The sequence below is a fragment of the Cygnus olor genome, chromosome 6 (assembly GCF_009769625.2).
Source record: "Cygnus olor isolate bCygOlo1 chromosome 6, bCygOlo1.pri.v2, whole genome shotgun sequence".
Classification (NCBI taxonomy): Eukaryota; Metazoa; Chordata; class Aves; order Anseriformes; family Anatidae; genus Cygnus; species Cygnus olor.
In genome coordinates, this window is record NC_049174.1 from 3,885,137 (window position 1) to 3,901,453 (window position 16,317).

General features: G+C 43.6%; 1 protein-coding gene across 2 annotated transcripts in view; it reads right to left on the minus strand.

Moving 5' to 3' along the window:
• GLS (glutaminase) overlaps positions 1-13,557 on the minus strand; it is a 58,599-nt gene extending 45,042 nt beyond the window's left edge. Inside the window, exons 1-4 of one of the 2 annotated variants that reach the window (XM_040562222.1) lie at positions 13,233-13,557; positions 7,180-7,276; positions 6,580-6,701; positions 431-560 (exon numbers count right to left, since the gene is read on the minus strand). In XM_040562222.1, the coding sequence (XP_040418156.1) occupies positions 431-560; positions 6,580-6,701; positions 7,180-7,276; positions 13,233-13,537 (654 nt within the window). In that variant the 5' untranslated portion in view covers positions 13,538-13,557. The remainder of the gene's footprint in view (positions 1-430; positions 561-6,579; positions 6,702-7,179; positions 7,277-13,232) is intronic. The other variant, XM_040562223.1, reaches the window with a different exon arrangement.
• Between the last annotated feature and the right edge of the window lie 2,760 nt (positions 13,558-16,317).

Here is a 16,317-nt window from a genome sequence, read left to right on the forward strand (position 1 = left end):
TTTAATTAATTGCTCACTGAAAATAAGCACTAGAATAAACTTTAATTACTAACTTCAGTGCAGTATTGACAATTATTTCTGTCATACAACTTACCAGCTACGTAAAGTAGTATAACTTTTATAGACTAACGTTAGTCTCACAAATTACACAGCGGTTTTATAATTTAGGTAAAATTAAAAATGAACACCACTATTTTCTCTCTTTAACCTCAAAACTTCAAAAGACTGTTAAAGGTATGGAGCTAAAATTCTATCTTAGTTTGCAAGGTGCAAATACAATTGAACTTCCATAACTATTTTAATCAATTATCAGTTTTACATTTTGCTAAAAATGTGAAGAAAAATCTCTCTACTCAAAAAAGAACAAATGAACTTGGTTAGTATCAACAAATCTAGAGAAGTTTCATATTGAATTTACAAGCATGGTTACCTTTCCTCCAGACTGTTTTTTAGCACTTTCATATAGCTCATCAATATGCGAAGTAAACGACATGAAATCTGGAATGACAAACTTCCTCCTGAAAGCTTGAGTAAGCAATACAATATTACTTTGTACACACCTGCAAGAAGTTAAAAAAATGGTTAGTTTGACAAAGCTGACAAAAAGCCTACTTAAGAAGCACTTACATGTTATTTAAATAAGGACTGTCAGTCCTTTTAAGTCACGCGCCTAAAAGAATTTTCTATTCCATATTTTTAAGCATTAGCTACAACTATTCCGTTACATTCACTTTTATGCCTTTTTTTTTTTTAAAGCTCTCATTTCAAGTTCCAGCTGTGAGGCTGTACAGTGAGATAACATCACTTTGCCTTCAGGTAGCACCTAGGCTTGCCAAGGGATCTAAAGCCACCCATTTCCTAGGAGCAGCGCTGGTGCCAGCTGTCTGGCCCAGCCTTGTTCAAAGAAGAGCTAACAAGCAAGAAAGCTGCCAGCAGCCCAAATTGAACCGAGTTAGAAAATAGTCTGTTAGAATAGAAAAACCAAGGAAGTCATTGCTAACATCCAAACTAAAAAACTAACAGCACTCAAAGGCCTTTGCTTCAGGCTGTCACCATTTCTGCCGTCCTTTAAACCACAACAGTCACATCACTGCCCCCGCCCTCCAAACACCAGCCCATCTGCTGCCTATAAAAAAAGAGATGAGGTGAAAAGAAAAGGACTTATCTAGGCAGAACAGAGGGAGGGAAGGATGGGAGCATAAGTTGAGACAAGCTGTTCAAAGTGGTGTGTCCATGGGAGCGGAACTGGGAGCGTTATCACAGCAGTTAAAGCACTGCCTGATAAAGGGGATTAACAGCCCTATCCCAGGGCAAGAAAGAGAAAGGGAGGCTTCAACTCCAAATTAACAGTTTTGTTAACATTCAGACTGTGCTTTCTGGTAGTGTTGACAAAAGCAGGAACACTTCATTCAGACAGATGAGAAGTGGAGAACACAGAGGCCCTTACTAGGGAGGAGAACTTGTTCTTCCAATGAGGAGTTACTCAGCAAAGTTAAACACCACTCTTTAGGGAAATACTTTCACTTCAAACATTACTTCCAGTAATCCTGTTATTCGAAGTCATCACCCGATTAGAATCGGGTTGCATACAGACCACCAAGTAGACATAGTTCGAACTCTGCTGTACTTTGAAGACCATAACTGCAAATCCACCTGACAACCACTTCAAATGCTGGTAGGCCCTACTCTCCAAGAGTGTTAAAGAGTGGAAGAGAAACAGCAGAGAAGTTTCTTCTGCACACACTGATATCTTCCGAATCGCTCTGTCTGTAATAAACTTGTTCGCCTACATTAAACCAACAGTTTCAGCTGGTTTTGTTGTTATTTGCTATGCTTACTCACCCTCTTTTCACACAGCTTGCAGAAACCCTGTTCACTTTTGTTCCCAGCAACCTCCAATTATAGATACCTTCACCAGGTGGAGCAACCCCTTTTCAGAAGTAATTAAGAGGAGTTATGACAGCCATGTGTGCAGAAGGAAAAATAGCATACACATGCATTAAGTCTAACCTTTGGATTTGTTTTGACATCACATATATCACCTGGACAGCAATAAGTACTCTTGTAAAAAAAAATCTGAAGCTCACCTACAGCTATTAAAACAGTTCAAGAACACAAAGCATGAAAAACATGGCAATAAGAAGGCAGAATGCAGTAAAATACAGCCCTCTTGTTACTCTGCTGAAGCAACGGGAAGGGCATTTTTACATACACCAATTTACACCCAGCCTAATAGCTCACTTCATTAGTTCAATCACTTTAAGCTGGAGACTGACCATCACTCTAGAAACAGCTGTGCTGCTTAAGGACTTGACCACATTTCTGCAAGTTATTGTTCCTAGACTTCTGCCAAGGTTAGTGTCTCCTTACTCCAGGCAAACAGTATGAACTCAGGCACTAAGTACAGAGGTTCATTAAATCTAGCTGGGAATTCACAACAATTACTGAGTAGACAAAACAACAGGGGTGTTAATAAGCTCTGGCTAATGGGGCAGTGATACTTCCAATCAACAGAGTACACCAGTCTTGACAGCCTCTAATAAATACTCTGGAACTGACATCTCCCCAGTGGAGTTTCTAAAGTTCCAAGCAACCCATTGGTGAAGAATGGTCTGCGGCTCAGGATAAATGGAGCAGTATGAAAAGACCACAGGGAGAAATTTAAATGAATATAGCAATAAATAACAATCCTGCTACAGTCAGTCTTTAACAACAAGCCCTTATTATGCCCTGCACGTATTAATAGAGTTCAAGATAGGAACACTACTACCTCATCTCAAATTTTCATTTCTCCTAACTTCACACCACCATAACAATTTGTCCTCCCGCAGTGCATTTAGGCTGCAATAGTACCATACTGCTAATTCACATGAACACGAGGACAAAATAAAATAAGGTGAAAGAGACAGCGGTATGGTTGTCAAGGGCTCTGAATCCCCCTGTAATTTTGTCCATTACAGACGTGCTGCATTTGCACGTGCTCTGTCAGGGATGTGCATTTCAGAGGAACGCATTACTACCACATTTCAACAAGCTATTTTCTCCAAAGGGTAAACCAGGGATTAAGTTCAATGAGCTCCCACCAGAAAGATGGATGAGCAAAGAGAATAGATGTTCACAGATGACTCTCTTGTGAATATTTTAGTGACAAGTCAGAAATCATTACATCCGCTCCCTACAGCGGGTTTGTAACTGATTTGCTTACTTCATTGCTGAGAAGGACAAAACTGCCAAATTCACAGTATATGTCACTCAAACAGCCAAATGCCCTTCAACAACGCTCTAATGGGAGACTAGGATTCAAGTCTTCGGATCTGTCGTAAATATCAACGACTTGTATAATCTGCAAGTAAAGGTTTGGGTTGCATCATTTTGTTTTTTTTTTTAATCATACAGCTTGTTACATGTACCCCTTCTTTTTTCAAGTTCTGGCTCGGATTGCCAATTATTACTTTCCAAAAGCAAGTAGATACCTGCTAAAAACACAGACTCTGAACTCTCACAGGTTTTGAAGAATTGTTAGGCTAGCTAAACAGCAGAGTGGGAAACTAGCAGATCTTTCTGCTTAAAAAGCTATAGAACAAGTACTATGTGAAGCTCCGTTTCCAGCTAGCAAGACTAGGTTTGTGTAAGCACTCAAAATATTTAGACATTTTAGAAAAATAAATTCAACATTAACAGCTTTTGACAGAGGAGGTATTTATAGTAGCATAGCGAAAGTCCTCTACATCTTCTGTCAAAGGCTTTTTAACTCCTCAAACAAATAGGATGAAAACATTTATTAATACCTGGGTTAAATACATCTAAAATTAAAGTTCCTCAGGATTTGCTGCCTAGATTTAGAGAGCAGCACAGCCGTTCCATGGGAAATAGATAAGCCTGTTTGAGATCTAGTAACAGATGCTTAGAACGGAACAGACCCAGATTGCTGCTTCCTACCAGCAGATCAGAGGAGATTTGGCTATCAGGACCACAATTCTAGGTCAATAAAGCAGGACAGACAGTACCTTGTGACAAAGGCTAAGCCTAAAAAGCCAAGTTACCCAGAAAATTAATCAAGTTTAAACTCATAGTTATTAGTGTTGCTCAGCTACCATCTCACTGAAGTTTACACCCCTGTCAAACTAAATAAGATCCAAACACCTTATGCTTTTCCTTTTTGCCACACACATTGACCAAAATATTGTCAGTTAAGAAACAGTGCTTTTTGCAAGTCCTCTTTTTCTGTCAGCAACAATTTGTAAGCTAAAGAAAAAACAAAGGGGGTAGGTGGGAGGATTTTTTTTTTTTTTGAAAATTGTTAGAAATTTTTATACAAGTTTGCTAAAATGTCATAAAATAGATCTGACTAGTAGGATGTGTCATAACATGCACACTTCATGAGGAAAACTGGAGTGGATAATCTTCCATATTTGTATAGCTGCTTAAGTTTCATCTAAATACGTTATTAAGTCATACCATAGCTAGGATATCAAAAGATAAAGAGCAAAAATCACACCATAAGCTAACTGGCATGCTACAACACCTCTAGGAAGCTTTCCTCTGTAAGGCATCATGCTACCAAGACCATGTGGTGTGTTACACTGATGCAGCACCAACAGCTGACTCAAGAAATGCAGCTTCAGCAGGCACTCCGGCTGCAACAAGTGCATCTGTGGAGTGTTCAATTCTGAGAACTCCAGGGATGAAAGATGGGAAACCAAAACTGTTCTATCTGTAACATGGAGATTTCATCCAAGTTTTTCAATTTAACACTGGGACACCAAAAAGGCCAAAGTCTTCAAAGTAAGGCCATTTAGGTCAAATTGCAATCTACAGTTTATAACCAGTAAAAAGGTGTTAAAACTTTTGTGATAATGATAGACTGCAAAGATGCATGACCTAGGATATTTTACAGGTAACTTGGACTGTGCTTAATTGATTTAGTTGAGTTTCTGTTATCACTGCTCCAAGTTATTTATCCTTGCTGCTTTAATTGATCTAACAGACTCCAATCTGACAGGAGAATTACAGCACTGACTTTCATGTTTAGGAAACTGAAGCTTCAAAGTCCTGAGGTAAGTACAACTGAGTGGGTACATGATTGTATTTCACACCTCAAACACCTGGAGAAGAACGAAAAATCCAGGAACCTTGTATGAGTCTCAAAATAGCTCTCTAATTAAAAAAAATACTTGCTGACTTCGTTTATTTGTTTTGTTTAGTTTTAATATAGAGCCCTCATCTAAAACACAATTACTAGTTCACCAATACAAACAAGCCTTCTAGCGTAAGTGTTTTATATAAAAGCAAATATTTCCTTTCTCATTCAACCATACACCCCAGAAAGGTTCCTCACCCTACAAATACAGCTTTTACTGTGCTGACAAACAACCAACAAAGACCTGGTCTTGAGCTCAAATGCAAGGAAGAAGTTAGTCCATGTACCTTTAGGAAGTAACCCACATCAGTAGACTGAAGAGTTAACTGGTCTGTTAATTTGCCACACACTGAAATGCGTAACAAATATACTTTTATATGTTTATATATATATATAACATATATAAATGTAATCAATATTTCACAAACATACTATATATGTACTTTATATGTATATAATACATATTTGAAAGAAGAAATAGCACTATATATGTTTATGTGTATATATACATACACATACTTATAGGCACGTATGTATACATGTGTATACGCACACACTTTAATCAGAAATAGCAGTATACACCATTAATTTACAAATTCAAAAAGTGGTTGTACAACAGAACAGAAATGTATCATGTAAGCTCTTCATTGAAGAAGCAACTTTCACATATTACATCATTTACTCTGTAAATGGAACAAAAATAGACTCAAAAATAGGCTACAAACTTCATTTCAAGATTTAAGAGCACCTAAGCTTAAAATTTTTTGGCACACAAAAACTGTAGATACTGGAGCAAAGGAGTGTGCTTGGAATGAACTGAAGACAAGCTGAACAGTGCTCAACTTGTTCAGCTAACTATACTCACCACAGACTTTTCTCAAAAAAAAAAAGTGGTATCACTAAAATATGGCACACAAATCTTTTCCATAAGAGTACAAAGCGACTTATACAGTCCTAACTGTTCTCATCTCTACATACCTTGAAGTATAGCTTCATTCTGTTTTTCATGTATTCACTTAGAATTATCTACATACACGTCCCTAACTCGATGCCAGAAATGCTCCAGACATCTCACGCTACACAGAAGCAGTTCCCTGAACTTTGGGTTACAAACCAGTGATGCAGAGAGTTTCCATGCCCATACAAAATACTCCCTGCTGAGACAATTTATTTCTTGGCATCTGACTGAGAATTGCAGTCCAGGGCCAGATACACATGCAGGTAACGCTGATACATGAAACCTTTATGGACATTACCCCATCTATCTGTTGCGTGAAACCATGGAACAAACTTACACGGTAACATCAACAGCAGGAGCGTGTCTGACCTCCTTTCTAACTAATTACACAGCTATATACCACACGTCTCTCCTCGACAGGCGTCAGTAACACCCATGCAACATCCATTCACAATTGTAACATTAACAACAGAGAGCTTACTTTTTAAAAAGGTCTTTGTCCAGCATAACACCATCTGAAGTTGTTTGAAGGGTCAGTCTTAACATATCCATGCACTCCTTCAACCTGGGATCAGAGGTACGTAATCCTGTAGATTTGAGTGCCTATCACAATTAAACAATAATTACTAAAATGAAAAACGTATGCTATTACAAACAGGTTTTCTAATGCTGAGTCGTATTTATTAAACTAAAAGGCATCTGCCACAGCATCATCAACATTTGGACAGCATTTTGACACTCTTTATTAATCCTTTTGCCACTTTGGCTACTTCTCACATCAAAGTATTATGATGGTTTGGTTTAAAATTCAGTGGTCCAACTATTTTATTCAAGTGCAAATATTACTTAGCCCTGCCACAGACAGAGAAGCTTCCATGCATTCTCTCGCACAGCAAATAAGCGAATAAAAACACTAGCATTCTCACTCACTTAATTACACCAACAGTGTTGGGGGGCAGTTACATTCCTTGTTGCAGCTAACTATGTACAACATTCCTTGATTTATATTCTTGCATTTCAAATGTTTAAAAAGGCTTGTAGTAGTTGGCTTTCATACAGTGCTTTGGGATAGTAAACTTACAGTTATGAATTTATGAACTGGTATTTTTTCTTGTCCTTCTGCAATAGTATAGAAGAGCAAATCTTCCAAGCTGGGAAGGAGACCTTGCTTCACTTTACTGAAAAAAAATAAAATGCACGCATGGATTAGTGAGTATTTTTATTTATGCTTGCATTATTCACGAGAAAACACATTTTTGCTACCAATACAACAGCTATTCAAAGAATGCTTTTATTAACATTTGAAGATTAATTCAGCTTAAGGTAGGAAAAATGGTAATATTAAAGTATACAATATGACACTTCACAAAAGCAAAAAACATTTTTACCACACTCATGTTTTTACTGACATACATTAACTTCCAAAATTATATTTAGCAATTCTTTAGAGCAGATTCAGCACAGCTCCCTCCACTTTATGCTGCAGAGGACAGAAGCATTACTTGCACAGAGCATAAAGTATTTGGAAGACTTAAAGACCCACATGCCTCATAATAAAACTAGAAGAACAGACCGATGCAAGAGTTTTGCAGATAAGAGAAAGCAAGAGATGATACTATGTGGATCATTTTCTTCAAAATAATCCTCTTTTTGTTTGTTTGTTTGTTTAGGAACCCCTTGAAGTCCCTTCTCCTTTGGGAAGCTTACATAAGCCACGTTAGCTACAGTGAAAGCAAGCAAAGCCATCTGCAGCCTAACACGGAAACCTGAACTAGCTCAGGCACCAGAAGCAGCAGCTCAGCGCAAGGACGGAGCAGGGTAAATAAACACGCAGTACAGTTACATCTTCAACGGTCCGTGTGTTTATCAGCATCATACAGCGGTTCTCAAATTCTTCCACGTGTTAACCATTTTGCTAGAGCATATACTCCTGGCGCACCTGCACGGGTTCCTAACACATCTCCATTTTAAGATGAAGGTATAAAAATTCCTTCCGAAGGGGAACGCTGCAATGCTGAGAGCTTGCTCGGCAGCCCCTCAGAAGACCCCCAGGGGCTTAACCTCAGAGTTTCACCTTTCCTTGATATTGCGAAGCGCCCCACGGCAGGCAGGGGCGCAAGGCTGTGTGCAGTTCTTTATGCCATGTGTGCTGGACCACACAGCTGGGAGGCTGCTCTAGCAACACACGCTTCCAAACCGCTACAGGCAGCAACAACAAAGGGCCTCACATCTCCTCTCTCAACCCCCTGCAGCACTCAGGTTTGTTTCTAGACAAAGTCAATTTCGACAAAGCCAACCAGCTGATGTTTGACAAGCAAAAATAGTTTCCCAGTCAAGGTACACACAAACTACGTGAAATAGATCATATGGAGTCTTGCATTATTTCAGCCATCGATTTTAACTCCATCCTATAACCTAATAACATGCAGACTACTTTGTTACTATACTCAAGTATATAGAAGCTCCTACTTGAAACTTACTACCTGAAACTGGAACATTCAGTGGCATTTTATCACAGCCCTAGCTTACCATAGTTCAGCAACAGGTCAGGCTTGTGATTCATTATTTTTAATAAAAATCTGATTATAACCCCATACCCTTTTAAATTTAAGGCAACCTTCAGATTGCACTCTACCTCCTTCCTCTCCTCATAACCAGCAGCAAAAATCAGCAGTAAAAATCTCACTTCTCATTTTCCAACGTATTTAATACTCTGTCCTTACATACTAAGAACAGAAGACAGCTTTGTAAGCCAACAGAACTTGCCTTGTCTTCCAGGCTGGATTTTTTTAAAAACTGAAGCTGGCTGACTAATGCACAGACAGGCTGGCAATTCAACCGAGACAAATGCTCGCAACCACCTCCAGCAAATTTCTGGAGGGAAAACACCCTTTTTCCCTAAAGAAAGCTCACGTCTTCCACGCAGCACACTGCACCTCTGACCTCCCGAGGACAAGACTTGTTACTGGCTGGCTGAAGCTCTGTCGGAGGAACCTTCCCTATTCAACGAAAAGCCTCTGGATGTGTTTGCCAGTTAGCTGACATCCTCCCTCACAACAAGTTTCTGAGCTGTTACTCAGCACCTCACAGCTGATCCAAATGGGGAACTCCTGTCTGGGAGAGAGCAAAGAAAAGCTTCAGACATTTCAACTAGATTCTTATCTGCTTCTTCCTCAGATTTTCATCTTACAGAGATGCACCTTTCACAGAGTAAATTCTCTCTTGAAAGTTTCCGTATATTTCACATCTGCTGCTGTTCAATACTGGGTCAGTCAGCTTAATTTAGCGATGGATCTGCACCGACTGCCAGAGCAAAGAGGATGGCGTTCAATATATTTGCAGAAATTTGCTCTGTGTCAAACAGTCCATCTCTTGATAAAGTTTATCAGTTAAATAGAGGTGGAAAGGCTTGCTCTGCAGTTTATCAGGTCAATGATGGCAGTAACTAATGTTTGCTTAACCTAAAAGCAGTATTTTGGCACCGTGAGCACACTTACTAAGATAACACTGCTCAACACAGGTTGCAAAGAGCCCTGTTTTTCAAGGCAGGAGAACAGTCGAATTAATGCCCAATTCCAGGTTACTCCACTTTGTGAACAATGACTTTTGGTGAAATTAAAAAAGAGGAATAATCAAACCTGGACTTGCAGCTAGAATTCAGTTGTACTCTGATCTGTGAGCCAAGTGAACACTGCTGGGTGCTCCACACTGCTCTTTAAAGTCTGAATGCACCAAGTCCACAACCAAGGACTTTGCAGTCCCTGTCATTCCTTCCCTCAGTTTTTCCTTTTCTGTCAGTACAATGTTTAGACCAGACTCCATGGAGAAATTTGTTCTAACCAAAGCTGAATTAAGATGATAATTGAAAAGTTAAATATCAAATATGGTGGCTGACTTGTCTTATTTTAGCCAATGCCTTCAAAGAGACGGACAGAAGCTAGAATTCATTCCACACAGGCTACCCACCCGCTGACCAGACTGCCACTTGTGCTACCTATCACGGAAGAGAGACTAAAGCCAGGAACCCTTCTCCTAGAAGCACATTCCTACTTCAAGATGTAACTGGCAAAATACAAAACAGAACAGAAAATATGAAGATATGATAAGGCTAACAGCACACCAGACATTACCAACAAGGAGACACCAGCCATAAAAACACAGGCCCACAACTGCAAGTTGCAAGGGCTGCAACCTGCAGCTCCTCTGTATGAAGCAGGCATCCTGCTGAAGTGGTCACAACCCTGCTGGTGACTGATTTCCACCTCAAAGACCTCAACACCTGCCAAATCACTAAATAACTAGCCGCTGCCCACTGGCACAGACAGACATCGAGCCCAGCAGCAGCGGTGGGTAACCATTTACCTGGGAACTTAGAAGATGCAGAGCGAGCTGTGCATTTGTAACTTTCAGGCCAAAGACGGCCATCTCCGAGTAGATGTCAGAGTGCTTCTGGCAAAAACAAGAACTGCTGCTTCAAAATCTAACCTTCTAAGGAAGTTATGAGTAGTTTAATGAAAACTCTTCTAACAGTGCCTTGCACCTGTATTATACCACTCTCTGAGGAGAGCACAGTGAGATGCAACACTGCCTGGTTAATAGGGAGTTATTCGTCTGGAATCTGGCGTGGGTATGAAAGCAGAAAAAAATCTAAAAAGGTATCTCCAGAATTCACACCGTCCTTGAAAAGGAGCACTAGCGCTCCTTTGTGATTTTATAAGGAAAACAATTAAAATAGTAAAAGCACAGCCATTTTGCTGTATTCCATACACAAGTACCTCCTCTCTTGTAAATTACCTGCACTTACATCAGTCACTCATGTTTTGCTCCTCCTCCTTGCCCTAATAAACACCTTCATAGTTCAGAAGTAGCTTATACTAAGATGAACTACGCTTGATCCTATTACTGTCCAGTATAAAATACTGGAAGGCAAACACAGTTATACTTAACAGAGAAGTACAGACTCTATCAAATATTACACAGGTTTACATGCTTATAATTTAAGACAGTACTAGGTTACTGTGTTTTAAATATTTAAGCATGAAATGATGATTACATTTTAATCCACAGCCTTCAGTCAGCAAAATTACCAGCCTATGACCACTCCTCTGCTTAATCTCAAATATTTCTTCTTTCCAAAACACATTAAGTTTCAGGTGAACACACAGAGTGAAGGTTAAATACCAGACATCAGGGTGTGGGAAGAAGATGTTCAGGGGAAAAAAGCACATGGGGATCCAGAGGAATATATGGGTTATGTAGTCAGATCTTCGTTATTTCATCACCTACAGGTCCCTTTATTTACTTACCATATGAAGGACTAAGCCATTCTAAATACCTGTATAGTCTTCGCAAGAAACATATTAGGTTTGCGCTTGCAACTACTGCTCTCCCTACAGGGGGACTATTAAGCAAGCAAACCTTCCTTTGACTTAGGTTATTCCACTACAGAAAAAAAAGAAGTATAAAAGGACAGCTGCCCTCCCACTTGCGTCCACAATCCATCTACCAAACACAACTCAAATGTCTGCTGGATGGCAAAGTGCTGGAATTGGAAGAACATAGCCTGCACTGACATGGGCCAGTTGTTAATTTAGTCCAGAAATCTGCCTTCTGAAGCACTTCACTCTTCTTCTGAGCCCTGCACTTTGTCTTAACACAACAATGATTTCCACATGTAACATACCATATTAAGAATGCTTGAGGGAACTTTTTGCAATCCTGTATTAAGAAAAATTAGAATGCAAGTGGTTAATGTGCCACCAGGAATTCCTGCCCAGCCTGAACTGAAGAGAAACTGTTTCCAGCCTTTTCCTTATTCCTAACTACATGCTGTATGTTTCATGCAATTTTCTTTGTTCGTTTTGCACCAAGACTCAAAGCACAACTATCTGACTTCCAAATACACCTTTTGTCAAAGGTCAGAAAGTATTAAAAAAGCTAACTGGTTTGTAACTACAAAACCTCATCAAACGTACTAGAAATTTCATGACTTCCCTAATTGATGCTAGCTGTTGGGAAGTGTTATAAAAGCTCAGTTCAAGGAAACATTATCTTTTTGATAAATCACCTTTCCAGCTGTGAAAGAGGGGTTGAAGATGTTGGAATACTGTTTTTTTCCTAAGTTTTTAATGGTGTCATCTGCATTTCTCATTGAAAATGGAAGTTAACCTTTATAAGCCACTCCTACTCGAGCCACTGCCAAAAAAAACTTTTTGTGCCAAAACGTTATGCAGAGCTAATTCAAACAGGAGGCTCCGTATGTGCGTAACAATAGTACAAATACAATAATACATGTGTGATTGCGTACTATACTACATGTGATCCTAGAATTCATCCTGCACGCATTTTTAAGGCGCCTGTGAGCTGGAATTATACCCAACGCCTTTGAAGAAGATTATATCGCAATGAAACAAAAGGCTAGCACCGAGCCAAGCAGTAAAGACACTTGGTGGAACAAGGGAGGAAAGAACAAGGCAGCAGCTTCTTCCCCTGCGCGCCAGGCTGAGGGAGCATAAGCCCATACCCAAGAGCAGAGCTACGAGTAGGCTGAAGTCTTCCTGCCTGACCTCACGGGATCCCTCCAGGCTTCCTCTCCGCGTGAGGCTGACAAAGGCAGTGCCCTTAGCGAAGGCAGGGTCCCCTTCCCTCGGCCTCGCTTCCTCTTTCGCTTTCACCACCTGGCTAGCGGGCAGGGCCGGGGCTGGGGCTGCCAGCCGCAGGTGGGGGCTCACGCCACGGCCCAGCAGGGATTTGGGGCTGCCCGGGGGTCTCAGCTAAGGCACCCAACCCCCCAGGAGGGCTGAGGGGGGCACGGGGCAGAGGACGGGACTCCCCCTAACGCCGCCGGGGGCGCTGGCTGGGGCCGGAGAGGGCGAAGGGAAACGGGACCACGGGGCTGCGGGCCCAGAAATCCCCAAAAAAACCCTGCATGGCCCCGCCGGCGCGGCCTTGAGGCGGCGGCCGGGGCTGCGCAGCGCCTCCAGGCGGGGCCCCTCCGTCCGTCTGCCCGTCCTTCTGCCCGTCCCTCCCTGCGCGCCGTGCCCAGCCCCGCACCTGCCGGGGAAGCCGCGTGCGCGGCCCCGCAGCCGTGGCATGGCCGCCGCCTCCCTGCCTCCCTGCCGGCCCCGCACTCACTTCTCCCCTCCCGCGGCCAGCTCCGCGCCCCCGCCGTGGTTCTTGCTGCGGCCGCTGTCCGTGACGGGGGGCTCCCCGGGGGCCGCCGGCTGCTGCTGCTGCTGCTGCTGCTGCTGCGCCCCCTTCCCCGGCTCCTCCAGGGCTCCCTCAGAGCGAGTGCACAGCCCCCGCGCCGGGACGCGCCGGCGGGCGGCCAGGGGGGGTGGCGGGAGGCGCCGGGAGCCGTGTCCGGGCCCGGGGCCATGCCCGCCGGCCGCCCCCCGCAGCAGCTCCCTGAGCAGCGCCGCCCGCCACAGCCGCATCATCGCCGCCCCGCCGCCGACTGCCCGCCACCGGCCCGCCGCGCCGCTCGCCGCCCGCCGCGCCCGCCCCCGCCGCGCGCCGATTGGCCGGCGCCGCCTAGCTGTCAGGCAGACGGCGCGCTGATTGGGTGGCCCGCGCGTCGCTCCTGAGCGGGAGGGAGAGGGCCCCGGGAGCGCCGCCGCCGCCGCCTCCATTTTATGGAGCGGGGAGGCTGGGCGACCACCGCCCCCGCGGTGCGGCGGGGGCCGGGCCCGGTGGCCGGGAAGGGGCTGGGGGACACCGGGCACCAGCCAAGGGGCAGGCAACGGCCCGCCTGCCACCCACACCGGGCCCGCACCTGCGGGGCTGCGCCGGCCGCGCCCGGGGGCCCCACGGCGCCGCTGCTCGGCGTGTGGGCGGGATGGGGCCGGGCCGGGTTGTCATGGATACGGGCCCTTTTTATATTTTTATATATTAAAAAAATAAAAAAAAAAAATTGGTGATCAAGTGCGCCGCCGCCTGCCGCGGAGACAAAGGGATGTGAAAAGAGTGGTTCCCCAGTTCCTCATGCGAGGCACCTCCCTTCATGCCCTGAACCCACTCGTGGGTTTCTGGCCACGTGCATTAAAACCAACACCCTTCAGCATAACCTGCCTGCCTAGCCCTCCACAGTTATTAAAAATAAAAACATGAACAAGAAATAAAATACCCAGACACATCAAGCGTGGCTGCTCACCATGCTCGTTCCTTCAAACATGCAATCAGCAAAAGCTGAGTGGCTGCACTGCCACAGGCCTCAGCCTGAACTAGAATCACAGTCATTAGGGTTGAAAGAGACCTCCAGGATCATCTGGTCCAACCATCCCCCTACTGCCAATGTCACCCACTAAACCATGTCCCTAAGCACCATGTCCAACCATTCCTTGAACGCCCCCGGGGATGGTGACTCCTCCACGTCCCTAGGCAACCCGTCCCAATGTCTGACTGCACTTTCTGAGGAGAATTTTCTCCTAATTTCCAACCTAAACCTTCCTCGGTGCAACTTGAAGCCATTCCCTCTAGTCCTATCACCTGTGAGAAGAGGCCGACTCCCAGCTCCCCACAGCTTCCTTTCAGGCAGTTGCAGAGAGCAGTAAGATCTCCCCTGAGCCTCCTCTTCTGCAGACTAAACACCCCCAGTTCCCTTAGCCGCTCCTTGTAGGACTTGTGCTCCAGGCCCTTCACCAGTTTCGTTGCCCTTCTCTGGACACGCTTCAGGGCCTTGATGTCCTTCTTGTTCTGACGGGCCCAAAACTGAACACAGCACTCGAGGTCCGGCCTCACCAGAGCTGAGTACAGGGGGATGACCTCCTCCCTGCTCCTGCTGGCTGCACTATTCCTGATACAATCCAGGACGCCACTGGCCTTCTTGGCCACCTGGGCACACTGCCGGCTCACGTTCAGGCGAGCATCAAATAGTAACACAAGGCCAAAGGCTGAACTAGGCTGCACAGCACAAAATGGCCGTATGGCTCCAGTGCCAAGGTAAATGTCACTCCTTGCTCATACTCGGGCTCCATCACAGCACCCTGAGGTGCTGCTCAGAGCACGGAGGTCACAGACATTGCGGTTACCTGGCGAAATGCAGCCAATTCCCAAAGTTGTCTATGTTAGTAGTTGTATCCATCATGGATAACTGTAGAGAAGGAGACCAGTGTCATCCTGCTTTGTCAGTAATGCCAAGGTGGAAGGCAGTATCACAATTCCTGATAGCTTTCTCTCTCTTTTTTTTTTTTTTTTTTTTTTTTTGTAGGAACCAAAAGTTTCAGAGCAGAAATGTAAATACTTTCAGAGTTCTGAGTCTATTACTGCTAAATTTTCTCAAGAGCAATTTACCAACACTTAAGGTTTATTTCTTCCGGTACCATCACTATGTTTGGGATCAGCGGGGAGTCGTAGTTCTGAGTTAAAATGGTCTTACTGCAAACTTTATTGGAAATGTTTCACTCTAAAAATACTGATATTTTAATTTCTACCACCTCCCCCTCCTGACTGAAATTTTCAGCTGTCTTTGCACCATAAATTGCACTTAAAAGCACATAAAACAGAGGGTTTTTTGTTAGTTGCTTTCTGTGCATTCTGAGTTTTAGACAATGACTGCAAATACACATTCAGAAGCTTACACGTACACCGTGGCACAAATGCCCACAGGAGTTCCCTCTGCTAATAAATCATCACAGCAGCCATGAGAACTTTTGGAAGCAGATTTGAAGATAGCTGATAATTTATGCCTATAAAATGAGCCTCAGCACACCACTGGCCTTCCCTCCCACTGAACAAGAAAACTTGAAATATCAGTGTGGGATGTGTAATCCTGTGCTACGGTTACTTCACGTACAGAGATGCAAAGTGCCTACGGTTCTCACATATTTATTAGGTTACCAATTACATTTCCTGGAACTAAGTCTAGATTTCCATTTGCTTAGACCTTTTGGCAAGCCAATAGCTGCATCTTTCGTCCTGCTGCCCAATACTAATATTTCTCATTTTTTAAATTCTGTATTCCAAAGATGGAAGTATCCCAAGCACCTTTTCCATTCTCATTGCAGGGGCTCCAGCTCCAAGTGCAGAGGCAACAAGTATGTTTCCCATATGTGCATATGGTCACTAATTGAACACACAGCCCTACAGACACTTACAAGACTCCCTGCTGATTTTTACTGCCAAGGTGTTATTTTTGGTGCGACAGCTGCACTTTTTCACAAGCCAGCTGTTTAGCCACTGACCTGGTTGAAAATCTCTTCTAATTCATCTCTTGTACTGC